Source organism: Mobula birostris, chromosome 19 (genome assembly GCF_030028105.1).
Source record: "Mobula birostris isolate sMobBir1 chromosome 19, sMobBir1.hap1, whole genome shotgun sequence".
NCBI classification, from domain to species: domain Eukaryota; kingdom Metazoa; phylum Chordata; class Chondrichthyes; order Myliobatiformes; family Myliobatidae; genus Mobula; species Mobula birostris.
Genome location: NC_092388.1, coordinates 12900636 through 12916806, shown reverse-complemented (window position 1 = coordinate 12916806; position 16171 = coordinate 12900636). Strand labels below are relative to the sequence as shown.

General features: G+C 42.1%; 1 protein-coding gene across 2 annotated transcripts in view; it reads left to right on the top strand.

Annotated features, from left to right (window-relative positions):
- LOC140212309 (dual 3',5'-cyclic-AMP and -GMP phosphodiesterase 11A-like) overlaps positions 1 to 16171 on the top strand; it is a 251055-nt gene that overhangs the window by 80314 nt on the left and 154570 nt on the right. The window contains exons 3-7 of one of the 2 annotated variants that reach the window (XM_072283011.1): positions 2074 to 2163; positions 4316 to 4456; positions 7015 to 7062; positions 10683 to 10747; positions 13395 to 13515. In XM_072283011.1, the coding sequence (XP_072139112.1) occupies positions 2074 to 2163; positions 4316 to 4456; positions 7015 to 7062; positions 10683 to 10747; positions 13395 to 13515 (465 nt within the window). The remainder of the gene's footprint in view (positions 1 to 2073; positions 2164 to 4315; positions 4457 to 7014; positions 7063 to 10682; positions 10748 to 13394; positions 13516 to 16171) is intronic. The other variant, XM_072283012.1, reaches the window with a different exon arrangement.

Here is a 16171-nt window from a genome sequence, read left to right as displayed (position 1 = left end):
TATTAAAATACAAGATACAAAAGTGTTTGTCAACAGAAACTGTAAATCCGCAAATGCTGAAAACTTGGGTGAAATATGTGACTCCCAGATAACGTACAGTATGTTCCAACCTGTGGTTCCTTGTCCAGATAGAAGACAAACCATGACAAGTGAAAACTCATTTCAGGCAGTTCTGTCATCAGATGGTTCTTTGCAAAGGTTTATTGGTTTTTAGAACTGTATGATACTTAACTCTTTTAGCGTTTAGCTAGATGGATAATGTGACAAAAGGGCTGATTTAAAAATTAGGGAAAACTCAACTGAATAATTTGATTGGATTGATATATCTGTTTGGGAATTGTGTGAATTATATTTAAATGCTTCCTCTGATAGGCCATAAGCTCGCCTACCTGTTTAGTGAATGAAAGTGCTTTCTTGATTGCTTCACCCTTAACTAGGGTGATATCTTATTTAATGAATACGCTGTATATGACAGAAGGATAGTGTGGGCCAGAAATTCTGAGGCGTACACGGTGGTTATTGTGAGGCTGTTTCTTTAGGGTCATGGCTCATAGCTCAGCAGAAACCAGCTACATGCATTTGGGTGTTGACGTTAGGAGTTCGGGAGGCCAGGTGACTGGGGAGCCCAGGAGCTCAAAAATGAGGGGGGAGTATTGGGAGCAACAATATGAAAATTACATAAAGAACCTACCTACAAGAAAGCTTAATGCAATGGATTCCGCAGCAGTTGACCAGATAACTAACGTGGAAGCTGGCTTTACAATCTCCTGATGGATTCAGTGAACTTGACTCTCAAGAAATGTAGGAACGGCATCTTAAAGCGGACAAGGGTCTGCCATCACCAGAAGAGAGATTCCTGAGGCAGATTTCAGGTCAGAAAAAGCATCGGGGCCTGAGAGCAGAAAACGACTCAGAGTCCAACACCCTTTTCTGTGCCAGACAAGATTCCCCACTTGAGCCCCTCCTATCTACTGCATCTGACTCATCGCCGTCTTCTCGCCACTACCATCGCGAGGGAGGTGCAGGAGTCTTGGGTCCCATGCCAACAGGGTCAGGAACAGTTGTTGCCCTACTGGTGTGGACAGCTTCACTTGCCTCAGCACAGCACTGATTCCACAGCCTGTAGACTCACTCTGCCTTTGTATGTGTGGCTTTTCATTGATTCTATTGTATTTCTTTATTTTCCTGCAAAAGAATGTATCTCAAGGTTGTATATGGTATACATACTTTGATCATAAATTAACTTTGAATCTTAAATTTTAAGACTCCGGTTGTTCAGATGCCAACACCATATGTTGTTTTTAGGCCTCAAATATGCTTGGATAATGTCTCACTATGAAAGTCTGGAGACTTTTGTACACTTTCAGCATGGTAAACCCGGATTAAATTTGAAGAAATGGGATAGGCAAGCACAAAGTACCCAATAATGTTTAATGGTCTTGTTTTATACAAAATTCATGCGCATTGACAACGGAAATGATTTGAGATCGAGGGTAAAATTAAACCAATTACTTTTTCTTATGACAGACCATGGTTTTAAGCAATGTTATTCTTGATGAATTGTGCTCTCAAATGTGAAAATGTTGTGATATTCATTTTAATGATGAAAATTAAATATAATATAATTTCATAAATATGTGGAGAGTCAGAGAGGGCTGTGCCCTTTAGTCCACCACGTCCGCTCCAGTTATCCACCACACAGTTACTAACCTTACATTCATCCCATCTCATCAACCTTTTTCAGATTCCGTCATTCCTCTCTGAGCACTTATGAGCAACTTATCGTGGGCAATTAACCTCCTGGTCCGCACGTCTTTGGGGTATGGGAGGGAGCTGGAAGAAACCTGTGCGGTCCTGGGGAAAGCATGCAAGCCCCACACTGACTGCAGCCCAGTTCAGAATTGAACCCGGGTTTTTTTTTGTGCTCCAAACTCACGGCAGAGTTTTGAGAGGAGCAACATTTGTTAGAAGTGCGCGCTTCTCACAGATTTGTAGCCTGTGGGATTATTAGGCTGATACTCAGATTCCTCCAGGACTGTGACTATTGGATCGCTATTGTGTGCTTCTCTCCAGGTACTGCAGATGTACTTGCCATTCTGTGGAATATCCATATCCAATGCCAAACTCTTCGCAGCATCTCGCAAAGAATACGACAGAAGCAGGGTATGTGTTCTCGAGCAGTGTTAATTCATAGTCCAAATACGCACAAAAAAATTTAGCACCTATCCCCACCCACCTACCTTCTCCCTCACCTGGGCTCACCTATCGCCTGCCAGCTTCTACTCTTTTCCCTCCCTGACCTTCTTATCTGGGCTTCTTCCCCCTTCCTTTCCAGAGCAGAAACATCGATGGTCCATTCCCCTCCATAGATGCTTCCTGACCTGCTGTGTTCCTCCAGCATTTTCTGTGTGTTGCTTAAGATTTCCAGTGTCTGCAGCATCCCTTATGTCTATAGTCAACTGTCCTCTCCTATTAGATTCCTTCTTATTCAGCTCTTTACCTTTTCCACCTATCACCTTCATACCACCTTAGCCCTCACCTGGGCTCACCTATCACCTGCCAGCGTGTACTCCTCCCCTCCCCCCACCTTCATGTCCTAGCTTTTTCCTCTTCCTTTTCAGACCTGAGGAAGGGTCTAGGCCAGAAATGTCAACTGTTCATTCCTCTCCTTGGGTGCTGCCTAACCTGCTGAGTTCCTCCAGCATTTTGTATGTGTTACCCTGTATTTCCAGCACCTGCAGAATCTCTTGTATTTACAATTACGACTGGGCATTTGTGTAAGATGGGGGATGTTTACTCAGCTTCCATTTATACACCCCTCCTGCATCCTCAATGCTCTTGGAGTCAACAGGAATGAATAATGGGAGATATTTATATTGTTTCAGAGATGTTATTCTTTGTTTTAGACTCTTAAATGCCACACCACCTATTGGTTGACATTGTGATTGGTAAAGTACATCCAGGTCTACATTAATGATGGTGTAACATAATCTATGCAAGTTGGGTTTCATCTCAGTATGACTTTATGATTCTAAGTGTTTCACTAGGAGGGCCAAAAAAGACCAAAATTTTCAACAGCCTTTCGGGAAAGAATAAAGGAAGAAATGCTTCATTGCCTCTGTGCTGGAACAGATGCGATGGGCTGAATGGCCTAAACCTGCTCCTTTGTCTTATTTTCCGAAACAAATGATGCATTCCTGTACATAAAGTGCTGCATTTGTTCTAAAAATCATTTCAGTCCTGATGAAGGGTCCCTGTCTATGCCTAAAACATCGCCTGTTTATTACTCTTCGTAGATGCTGCCTGACCTACTGAGCTCCCCCAGCATTTTGTGTTTATTGCAGGTAAAAGTTTGATTTGATGCACATTGACACTTACTCCACCAAAACCCAATAACTTGTTAGCTTCTTATCCACATGGACCGAAGCATAAAGATGATGGAATGCTACATTATCTTCCTTCAGTTAAAATGTTAAACTGAAGCTCCATCTACTTTTCCTGTCAACTAGAAGGAGGATTTAAAATCACTTGATGCCTTTCATGAAAGGGCAGGAAATACTTCCAAAGTACTGAACAAAATTCCTTAACTTCCCCTAAAAAGGTACAGTAGTATATTTTACCGCTTCGTTCTTTGCAAAAACTGTTGGCACACAGTACCTGTATACAATATTTCACTCCATATTGATAAGCATGTACTTAAATATATGAAATAACTCCCTTCATTCCAACTGTTAAGAACGGCACAGATCAACTTAATGGAAATATACTTGGTTATTCCCTTCTGACATTGAGTAGCAATTCTGATCTATGTCCTGTTGTCAGGAAGGAGATACAGGAGCCTTAAGTTCCACACCACCAGGTTCAGGAACAGTTACTGCCCTTCAACCATCAGGCTCCTGAACCAGAGTGGATAACTTCACTCACCTCAACACTGAACTGATTCCACAATCTTTAGACTCACTTTCCAAGGAATCTACAATTCACGTTGTCAGTATCATTCATTCATTCATTTATTTATTCATCTGTCTATCTATTTATTTATTTATTAATAATAATGATTAGTTTTTATACATTGTTGGTCTTTGTGTATAGTTTTTCATTGATTCTGTTTTATTTCTTTGTTCTACTGTAAATGCCTGCAAGAAAATTAATCTTAAGTGAGGTATACGTACTTTGATTATAAAAATTTACTTTGAACTTTGAACTTTGAAGCCTTTCCATCATCAGGCACTGCTTGGTTTGTTTTCAAGTTAAGATCTTCTTTAGTTGTGATACCTTATTCTTGTCTCTATTAACCCTGTTACCATGGTTACAGGCATTGCTGAAGGTTGTCAACGACTTGTTTGAGGAGCAAACAGAGCTGGAGAAAGTTGTCAGGAAAATCATGCAGCGAGCTCTGACCCTGTTGCAATGTGAACGGTGCTCAGTTCTTCTGCTGGAAGACATTGAGTCCCCCGTAAGTGTTTCTTTGCTTTCTTTGTTTCAGCCTACAACAGCACAGAGTTCTGTGAGCAGCCACAGTACCGTCGTGGATAGTGGATAGCACAACACTGTTACAGCTCGGGGCGTCAGCGTTTGGAATCCAATTCCATCCTTTTTAAATCTTTTTATTAATTTTTCCAAGATTATAAACAAAATACCAATGTTGATACAAAGAGAATGGAATAATCTTATTGTTAATAAACACATACAGAAAAAATTTCAGATAACACAGGTATAGTAGACTTCCAAACTCACGATGTAATTAATCATAGAAAAAAAGAAATAAAAAGAAAAAAAGAATACAAAGAAACCCCCCCCCCCAAAAAAAACAACAAAAAAGAACTAAATACTCAACCCAAAAAAGCAAATGGAACAAAACAAGGCTAGACCAATATCTTAAATCGAACAGGTTCAGTAATGTCGTCAACTCCACTCCTCTATTCATATATTTTAAGTTAATACAAAGGATTTGGAAAGGTCGAATTACATCATATGAAAGTGTTGAATAAATGGTTTCCCAGTCTCTTCAAATTTAACCGAAGGATCAAAAATATCACTTCTAATTTTTTCTAAATTTAAACATAATATAGTTTGGGAAAACCATTGGAATGTAGTAGGAGGATTGGTCTCCTTCCAGTTCTAAAATAGATCTTCTGGCCTTTAAAGTAACAAATGCAATCATCCGACAGGCTGAAGAAGATGAAGATCCCAGCTACATATATGTGCCTAAGACTTTTCAACAGCACTGTACATTCTGTGTCTAACTTTACTCTCATTTAATAAAGAAGTGTACAATTGAAGTTATGTTCATTTTTGTTAAAAGATGAACTCATCATTATAGTTTCTCTTGGATACGTAGGAATAATGTTTATATAATAAAATGCAGATTATGGATAAGGAGACTGAAATTCTATTTTACTTCCAGCCATTTCACTGGTTTATTTCTGGTTTTGGCCAGTCACCCTTTGGACTGATGAGTTTCTGAGTTGAGGTGTTGTATTCTATATCATAAAGAATTTGGAAAAAGTATGGATTACCTTTGAGGTATTAAGAAATGAAATAGTAACTTTTTTTATCTAGGATGTACGTATATTAAATTACAGTTATGGGATAGCCTGTATAGTTGGCCAATATGGACATCAGTTTGTTCTCCAATCTGTTCTTGGTTTATTCTTGCACTCAAGATTCATGATTGTTTAATGTTGTTTTAAGTACGCAAGTGTAAAAGAGAACAAAGTAATTGTTACTCTGGATCCAAGGCAGCACTCACAAAGAAACTCATCATTATCATCATCATCATCTTTATGCTGTGTCATATGACATTGGCGATCATGGTCTATCCATGACCATGATTGCTCTTGGCAAGTTTTCCTGCAGAAGTGGTTTGCCATTGCCTTTCTCTGGGCAGTGTCTTTACAAGACAGGTGACCCCAGCCATTATCAATACTCTTCAGAGATTGTCTGCCTGGTGTCAGTGGTCACATAGCCATGACTTGTGATATGTACCAGCTGCTCGTACGACCATCCACCACCTGCTCCCATGGCTTCACGTGACCTTGATCTGGGGGCTGAGCAGGTGCTACACCTTGCCCAAGAGTGATCTGTAGGCGAGCGGAGGGACAGAGCGTCTTACACCTCCTTTGATAGAGGCATATCTCCACCCTGCCATTTAAGGATAAAGAACAGAACAACAAAAGAAAACAATAAATAAAAATATATCAGATAGTTTATATACATAGATGCACATGTACATAAATTGATATACGTACAGGAGTGACTGTACATAAGGTGACTCTGACAGGAAATTAAAGTAGTGGTGGTGAGGTGGGTCACTGGGTGGAGGTGTTGATCAGTCTTACTGCTGGGTAAGGTGGCTGATTTTGAGTTTGCTGTTCCCAGCGTGGATGCAAAGTAGCCTCCTTCTTTCCCCCTGCCATCCGATTTCTGAATGGACATTCAACCCCTGAACACTACCTCACTACATTTTTTGCACTACCTGTTTAGCTTAACTATACTTTCTGTAATTCACTTTTTTAATCAGATATTACATTGTACTGCTGCCCCAAAACAGCAAATTTCATGACATAAGCCTGATATTAAACCTGATTCTAATTCCTCCCTAGTGGGAATGGGACAAGCAATCCACGAGCAGAGTGAAATGATCATTATTACACTTCCTCAATTTCCCCAAGTCCATGATGGATGATTTTTCCTTCCAGTGACTATTTATCGATAATGGTGCTTGCATTAAGTATCCTTGGATATTTTCCAAGGACTTTCATCAGCAAGAATAAAGGAACAGATTTTCTGCATATACTTAGTAACAATGCATGTTATGGGAGTAAACAATGCTATTAAAGTAAGCCAGTGACCAGCTATAATATATACCGTAGAATGTAAGTTCCGTGCTACAGTAGAGTTACAGAGGGCTTTGTGGACTGGTACATTCAGAAGAAATTCTGTAAAAAATAAAATGTTTCCCTTTTAATATTTCTGTGGCAACAGCGTTAAATTTTCTAGTGTATCATTCAGATCTGTCTTGCTTCCAAATCCACTTTCAAAGCAACAGCATCGCTCAAGGTCAGTGTTTTCTTTGGCAAGTTAGCTGATTGTATCAAAATCTGGAATGAATTTTCTGAAGTGAAAAAGAGCGCCTGTCTTTATTGAAAGAACCTGGCATTTACTTTTGTTTCATGGAAACTGTATAATTGATGGTGTGATTTTTGTCCAAATTATTGCTGTGTGGATTGTGCACAATGTTATTGCGGGCAGAATAGAGTGTGATTGTCCAGCATTTCTTCTTGGCGATAAACACAGGGCCTTCTTCTTTGATTTTCTCCTCTATAATTTAATGCTTCTGGCTATAATTAAGTATTTGAATGAATGCCCCAACAATGAACTGCCTGCGTTTCTTAATTGCCTCAAAAGCAGCAGAATAAAATACAGGGACATGGGACTTGAAATGTTTTAGCTCTCTTACTTTTTGCTCTGATTGCAGTCTGGGTCACAATTTACTTCAGCTATATTTTGTTACTTTTTTAATGATAGTGCACAAAACTTGCTTCCTTAAACTAGAAATATTATCCTTTAACTATCATGTCACTGAATCTTATTTGTCCTCATTTTGAGTATTTAGTCAAAGACTTGGGCGGTGTGGTGGAAAAATGTCTTTACCAATGGAGGTGTAAGGTGCTTCTTCCCTCCGCTAGCCTGCAGGTCATCCTTGGGTAAGGTGTAGCACCTGCTTAGCCCCCCACCCCGATCAAGGTGACATGAAGCCACGGGGGCAGGTGGTGGATGGTCGTTTGAATGGCTGGTGCATATCACAAGTACTGGATATGTTTCCACTGACACCAGGCAGACAATCTTTGAAGTGTACTGAGAATGGCTGGGCTCACCCTTCTTGAAAAGAAACTGTCCAGAAGAAGGCAATGGCAAACCATTTCTGTAGAAAAATTTGCCAGGAACAATCATAGTCATGGGGCAATGATCGGCCACATCTTACGTCACGGCACATAATGATGATGATGAATCAAAAATGAGAGGCTTCCAAGACCCTTTATGCCTTCTTTCCTTTCTGTACACCAGATGCAGCTTCAGGTACCTTTCAATCTGAATTTCCCTCTTCCCCTGAGTTTTGTCTTTGTGTCTCATGTGCTAGATCTTTTCAGAGCAACGGAAGAGTTCTTTGTGAAGGCACTATCAAATCCTGATCCCAGCAAATCTGAATTCAGGCAATCAAACATAAAATGATTCAATTTTTCATAAGTTTTCAGATAACATGAATGTGATACAATATTTATCTTCAATCAAATGCAATCGAGATTCAATTTTATTTTATGCAAAGATACAGTACAGTAACAGACCCTTCAAGCTGAATTAGCCCATGCCTCCTAATTACACCCATGTGACCAGTTAATCTACTAACCCAAGCAACACACATAAAAGTTGCTGGTGAATGCAGCAGGCTAGGCAGCATCTCTAGGAAGAGGTGCAGTCGACGTTTCAGGCCGAGACCCTTCGTCAGGACTAACTGAGGGAAGAGTGAGTAAGGGATTTGAAAGTTGGAGGGGGAGGGGGAGATCCAAAATGATAGGAGAAGACAGGAGCGGGAGGGATAGAGCCAAGAGCTGGACAGGTGATAGGCAAAAGGCACACGAGAGGATCATGGGACAGGAGATCCGGGAAGAAAGACAAGGGGGGGGGCGACCCAGAGGATGGGCAAGGGTATATTCAGAGGGACAGAGGGAGAAAAAGGAGAGTGAGAGAAAGAATGTGTGTATAAAAATAAGTAACAGATGGGGTACGAGGGGGAGGTGGGGCATTAGCGTAAGCTAGAGAAGTCGATGCTCATGCCATCAGGTTGGAGGCTACCCAGACGGAATATAAGGTGTTGTTCCTCCAACCCGAGTGTGGCTTCATCTTTACAGTAGAGGAGGCCGTGGATAGACATGTCAGAATGGGAATGGGATGTGGAATTAAAATGTGTGGCCACTGGGAGATCCTGCTTTCTCTGACGGACAGTGCGTAGGTGTTCAGCAAAGCGGTCTCCCAGTCTGCGTCGGGTCTCGCCAATATATAAAAGGCCACATTGGGAGCACCGGACGCAGTATATCACCCCAGCCGACTCACAGGTGAAGTGTCGCCTCACCTGGAAGGACTGTTTGGGGCCCTGAATGGTGGTAAGGGAGGAAGTGTAAGGGCATATGTAGCATTTGTTCCGCTTACACGGATAAGTGTCAGGAGGGAGATCAGTGAACACCTACGTTCTGTCCGTCAGAGAAAGCAGGATCTCCCAGTGGCCACACATTTTAATTCCACATCCCATTTCCATTCTGACATGTCTATCCACGGTCTCCTCTACTGTAAAGATGAAGCCACACTCAGGTTGGAGGAACAACACCTTATATTCCGTCTGGGTAGCCTCCAACCTGATGGCATGAACATCGACTTCTCTAACTTCCACTAATGCCCCACCTCCCCCTCGTACCCCATCTGTTATTTATTTTTATACACACATTCTTTCTCTCACTCTCCTTTTTCTCCCTTTGTCCCTCTGAATATACCCCTTGCCCATCCTCTGGGTCCCCCCCACCTCCTTGTCTTTCTTCCCGGACCTCCTGTCCCATGATCCTCTCGTATCCCTTTTGCCTATCACCTGTCCAGCTCTTGGCTCCATCCCTCCCCCTCCTGTCTTCTCCTATCATTTTGGATCTCCCCCTCCCCATCCAACTTTCAAATCCCTTACTCACTCTTCCTTCAGTTAGTCCTGACGAAAGGTCTCGGCCTGAAACGTCGACTGCACCTCTTCCTAGAGATGCTGCTTGGCCTGCTGCGTTCACCAGCAACTTTGATGTGTGTTGCTTGAATTTCCAGCATCTGCAGAATTCCTGTTGCTTGCGTAATCTACTAGCCCATATGTCGTCAGAATGTGGGAGGAAACCTATGCAGTTACAGGAAGGACGGCCTTTGGAAAGTCACTCGGTCACAGGGAGAACATACAAACTCCTTACCGATGGTGGCGGGAATTGCAGCCAGGCTGCTGGTTTTGTAAAGCACTATGCTACAGGGCTGCACAGTTTTGCTTTGACCAGGAATTGAATGTGTGATAAATAGGTGAGAATTCTACCACTGAGCCACCAATGTAAGATTGTTCTCCTTTACACTCGCGTACTGGAGAATGAAAACAAGCAAAGTGGTTGTTACTCCAGATCTAGTGCAGCATAAGGAAAAACACAAGGAGCATAAAAAACACAATGTAAATATAAAGGTAATCGTATACAACACCATGTGCAATTAACTGTCGAATGTGGCCGTATAGACATATGGTTGACTTGTATACATAGACTGATTGTATATGCGTAAACTGACGTTAGGTGGAGGAGTATCTGAACGTAAGGCGACTCTGACAGGAAACGATAACGTGGCAAGGTGACCCTTGGCAAGAGAAGCCCTTCTTGGTAGCAGCAGGACTTGTGGAACACAATAGTACAGTGACTATAGATATGAGGTACAGAGTGTAAAGTGCAAAGTGTCACTTACACTGCCTGTATTTGGATTTATGAATTTGAGGCAGGATGCGAATTATGGGTGATTGACTTTCAGATGTGATTGTCTGATGCTTGTCATGTTTGGTATAATTTCACTTCTCGGTCAACGTCAGTGTGGAGGATGACAGTATTTTTTTCTTTGTTGAACAGGTGGTGAAGTTTTCTAAGACCTTTGAGCTGATGTCTCCACTGTGTTCTGTTGAGAGCCATATCAGGTGAGGAATATAACTGATTTTGTACTTGCATTTCAGGTTTTTATTAATATCTTTATCACACTTGTGAGAAATCAGTTGGAAAACAATACATTTTTATTTATTTTATAGGGACATAAATTAGGACGGGTTTTTCCACATGGACGATACAATCTAATTTTGATATAGATACTGTAAAAAGGTACTTAAATAGTTTTGAAATGCATCCTAATTTTGCATTTGGTCTCTTCATAATCATGCAGAACATTGTAAGTAATGCTTTGAGTCAGGCTGGTGGTACTGAAGAGAATCTTTCATGTTCAATTGCTTCCAAGTTCCACCCTTAACATACTGTATATCTGTAGCAAATCTAAAGTGATTTTATACAAAGATTAGAACATTAGACAAAGGAGAAGAATTAGGCCATTTGGCCCATCGAGTCTGCTCCACCGTCCCATCAGGGCTGATTTATTATACCTTTCAACCCCATTCTCCTGCCTTCTCCCTGTAACTTTGACATGTTTACTAATCAAGAGCCAATCAACTTCAACTTTAAATATAACGAGTGACTTGGCCTCCAATGAATTCCACACGTTTTCCACCCTTTGGCTAAAGAAATTCCTCCTCATCTCTGTTCTTATGGGATGTCCTTCTACTCTGCAGCTGTGCCCCCTCTGTTGGAAAAGTTCTTTCTACGTCCACTAGGCCTTTCAGTATTCCGTAGTTTACAATGAGATCTGCTCCTCATACTTCTAAATTCCAATGTGGCCTGGCCCAGAACCATCCAATGTCCCTCATGCAAGAACGCTTTCATTCCTGGGATCACTGTCGTAAACCTCCTCTGGACCATCTCCAATGCCAGTACATCTTTTCTTAGATATGGGGCCCAGCATATTCTAAGTCCCAACATATTCCTCTGCTAATCAAAATGCAGTGCCTGTTATGTTCAACAGTCCATTGGAGACATGTTGAATGACAGATGCTGATGACTCTTTCTTTTATTTATTGCAAAGAGGCCGTCCTCAGAGGTCTTGCCTTTAAAGTTATGTTGAGGGATTGTGAAGACAGACTCCGGCGGATTGAGCCGACAAGACCAATGGAAGGTCCAACGGTCAAGAAGGCAGCCTCTGCAAGCGTCGTGGAACACGTAGAGCACAACAAGACACAGAAGTTGTCCTGGTCATCCACTGCGTCTAGTCCCATCTCCAGCCGAAGTGACTCTTGTCTTGCCACTGGATCCAGATGGGAATTGGGAAGAGAGAGTGAGGCTGACGCTGTGCAACTCTCCCTCACTTAAATCCAAATCAAGCTCTAGTCTCGGCACCATCAGCCGGCTGGTGGCGCAGTGATATCAGCGCCAGACTCCAGGAGCGAAGGTTCCCGAGTTTGAATCCAGTCGAGCCGCTCCCGGGCACACTTTCCATCCATGCTGGGTTGAGTGTCGAACTAGCAACTCGACTTCGTAAAAAGTACTAATGGTGTCGAGGTCTTCATCGATGACGATGGATGAACCTTTATGTTGAGGGAGCAAAACTGTCCTACAAATATGTAGTGTCAATATATTAATGGTTATGTTACCGGGCCTATATCATGCTACAGACAAGAAACAAAGTGGATATGTATGTAGTTGTTGGACACAGTCTATTGGTTAAGAATTCAGATTTAGAGTGCAATACATGGTAGAGTTTCAAGGAAAAAGTAACATATCTCAGATAAAATAAGTGGTGTTGTGGATATTGAGGGTTATGAAATACTACAGGCATATCTTGAAAACCGAAGTAAGTGGGCCAAGGACTGGCAAATGGAGTTTAATCCAAATAAGTGCAGTGTTACAATTCAGAAAGTCAAATCAAGGTAGGGCTCTGGTGATGTAGCACAGAGGGACCTTGTATAGAGGAAGTACATGGCTCACTGAGAGCAGAGACACAGGTAAACAGGTGACGAAGAAGGCTTTTGACATGCTGGTCTCTATCAGTTAGGGCACAGAGTAGACCATAGGATATAGGAGCTGAATTATGCCATTTGGCCCATCAAGTCTGCTTCACCATTTGATCATGGCTGATTTATTATCCCTCTTAACCCCATTCTCCTGCAATCTCCCTATAACCTTTGCGGCCTTTAATAATCAAGAACCTATCAATGTCCTCTTTAAAAGTTTCAGAAACTGCTGATCTTCTGCGATATTCACACTCTAGAGTTTACAGAGAATGGTGTGAGAAACAAAAACATCCCGTGAGTGGGATTTCTGAGGGTGAAATGCCTTGTTAATGAGAGAGGTCAGAGGAGAACAGTCAGACTTGTTCATGCTGACAGGAAATAACCATGCATTAGAACAGAGGTGTATAGGGGAGCACCCCTGAATGCACAACACGTCAGACCTTGAAGTGGATGGGCTACAGCAGCAGAAGACCACAAATGTCCACTCAGTGGCAACCTTATTAGGTACAGGAGGTACATATTAAAGTGGCCTCTGATTGGAGATTGCCAATCCTTGGATCCTGTCACTTGCGCGAATTTTACAGAGGTGGTTAAACCCTGTTTTTTTCTGAAGAGGATATGCAGGGTTTCAAATTGTAATTGGCTTCAAGGCAACTTGGATTGTCTGTGAGATTCCTTTTTAATGCAGGTGAAATCCTAATGCTGATATGAATTAAATCCTTGTCAAAGCTAGCATGGAGAAATTATCCTGCTCTGGTTGGCTGATCAACAACAGGATAGCGGAGCTGGTCGCATCAACAGGTCTTCCAGTGAATATCAGTGATGCCTATCAGGACCCTCGCTTTGACACTGAGGTAAGAGAGAATTATATATATAACTGTGCAAATAAAAACCCCACACCCAGAAGCCTAACTGCACCATGATTCTCTAATTTGCCATTACATGACGTCTTCTGCAATATTTTTCCAGCCCAGAAGGAAATTTCAACAGGATCTGTCCACCCTTGACTGTTGCCATATGTAAAACACAAAACTCAAATCCTCGCTGAGTGGAAAGTGGAGTGCTTGATCTGCTTTCAAACACTGTTAGCTGAAAGAAAAATGCAAGCTGAGGGATCCTTTTATTGGTTTTTATGAGAATATTCCAGAGAGTGGGAAAACCTTAAACACAAAAGATTAAGCAGATACTGGAAATCCAGTAAAACAAACACAAAATGCTGGAGGAACTCTGCAGGCCAGGCAGCATCTATGGAGAGGAATAGCAGCTGATGTTTTAGGCTGACCAGAGGAATAACCTGTCAACATTTCGGGCCGAGACCCTTCATCAATCCTGATGAAGGGTCTTGGCCTGAAATGTAGACTGGTTATTCTTCTCGGTTGGTGCTGCCTAACCTGCTGAGTTCCTCCAGAATTTCTGTGTGTGGGGAAAACTTGATGTTTAAATCATGAGAAAAGCTTCCAAAGTAGACCATGAAGGTTAGTCCTTCCCTACTGTAGTGGGCACAGAATAGCATAGTATTCCAGGCCTTCACATCTAAGGCAGCATGACTGGATTCAGACAGGGAATAATGCACAGAAAAATTGCAAAGGGGATTGTTGTAAGGAGGCAGGTAGGTATATTTGAAATGGGTTTGAATGAGTGGGCATGGAGGGGAGAGGGTGGAGATGGAGAATGGGAGTGACAACAGGAAGGTAGATGGAGATGAGATATTGTATAGGGCAGTGAGGGAGACAGCAAGAGAGACAGAAAGAGAGGACGAAAGAGAAAGAGAGATAGAGAAAGGCAGAAAAAGAGAGAGAGAGGGTCAGAGAGAGGGACAGAGAGAGAGAGAGAGAGAGTGGGAGATAAAGAAAGAAAGAAAGAGAGAGAGCCAGAGAGAGAGAGAGAGAGAGAATGAAACTGTCAGACCAACTCTCACACCATTTTCTCTCCCTCCGTTTGCCTCTTCCCCTCCTCCTCCTCTTCACTCCTTTCTCATCCCCACCCATTTACGTTGCTCAATCACTCACTTTAACACCAGTGGGTCCCTTTCACCCTCCAGAACTCTCACCGGACTCTCACTCCTCGCTGATCCTGAGTACATCTCCCTCTTCACCCCTTGTCCCGTAAACCTCTCGCCTTTCCTGCTGTGCTTTGGACTAAGGGGTGGCAGGAGTCAGAGTTTTTAATTGTGATCCTGAGCATTAGCAAGGCAGATCAGGGAGGAGATCACCTCACAGCTGGTGTTGAGGCAGGGTTCAGGCCTGAGGCTAACACCATTTTGGGTGCCACCTGGAGTTGTTGTGTGATGTATGTTGCACCCGCTTATATTTGGATCATCAACATATGCATTGGATTGTTATCCTGAGGTCTTTACTTCTGTATAATTAAAACTATCATGTTTTTATCTCTTAAGGGAAAGATTGATTTAATTCAGTTGAAAGTAAGTATTGACTGAATCTGTTCATCCTTGATAGACATCATATATATGATAAACAAAATGTTAATTTTGTATTCCATTTAGGGTTTGTTCACATCTTAAAAACCAAAAAGTTCTAGTATGTTCACTCAGAGGCCACTTTATTAGATACACCTCTACACCTGCTCATTAATGCAAATATCTAATCAGCCAATCATGGGCGGTAACTCAATGCATAAAAGCATGCAGGCATGGTCAAGAGGTTCAGTTGTTGTTCGGACCAAACATCAGAATGAGGAAAAAATGCAATCTAAATGACTTTGGCCGTGGAATGATTGTTGGTGCCAGACAGGGTGGTTTGAGTATCTCAGAAACTGCTGATCTTCTGGGATTTTCACACATAATAGGCTCTAGAGTTTACAGAGAGTGGTGCAAAAAACTAGAAACATCCAGTGAGCAGCAAGTCCTGTGGGCAAAGATGCCTTGTTAATGAGAGAGGTCGGAGGAGAATGGCCAGACTGAGTCAAGCTGACAGGAAGGCGACAGAAACAGTAACCATGCCTTATAACAGTGGTGTGCAGAAGAGCATCTTTGAATACAGAGCACTTTGCACCTTGAAGTGGTTGGGCTACAGCTCCTGAACACCACATTGAGTACTAATCTGTACCTAACAGAGTGACCACTGAGTGTATAATACTTTTCAAAGTTTCTGGTGAACGCAGCAGGCCAGGCAGCATCTGTAGCAAGAGGTGCAGTCGACGTTTCGGGCCGAGACCCTTCGTCAGGACTAACTGAAGGAAGAGCTAGTAAGAGATTTCTTACTAGCTCTTCCTTCAGTTAGTCCTGATGAAGGGTCTCGGCCCGAAACGTCGACTGTACCTCTTGCTAGAGATGCTGCCTGGCCTTTTGTGTTCACCAGCAACTTTGATGTGTGTTGCTTGAATTTCCAGCATCTGCAGAATTCCTTGTGTTTACGAATAATATTTTTACCCATTTTGCAAAAGAAAGAAGCAAGTGACAAGCTGGGTCCAAAATGTTCTGTCCTTGGTGTTTTGTTTTAATCCCAAAAGTGCAGGAGATGAAATTTAATGGATGTGTGAATAGAGTGAAAT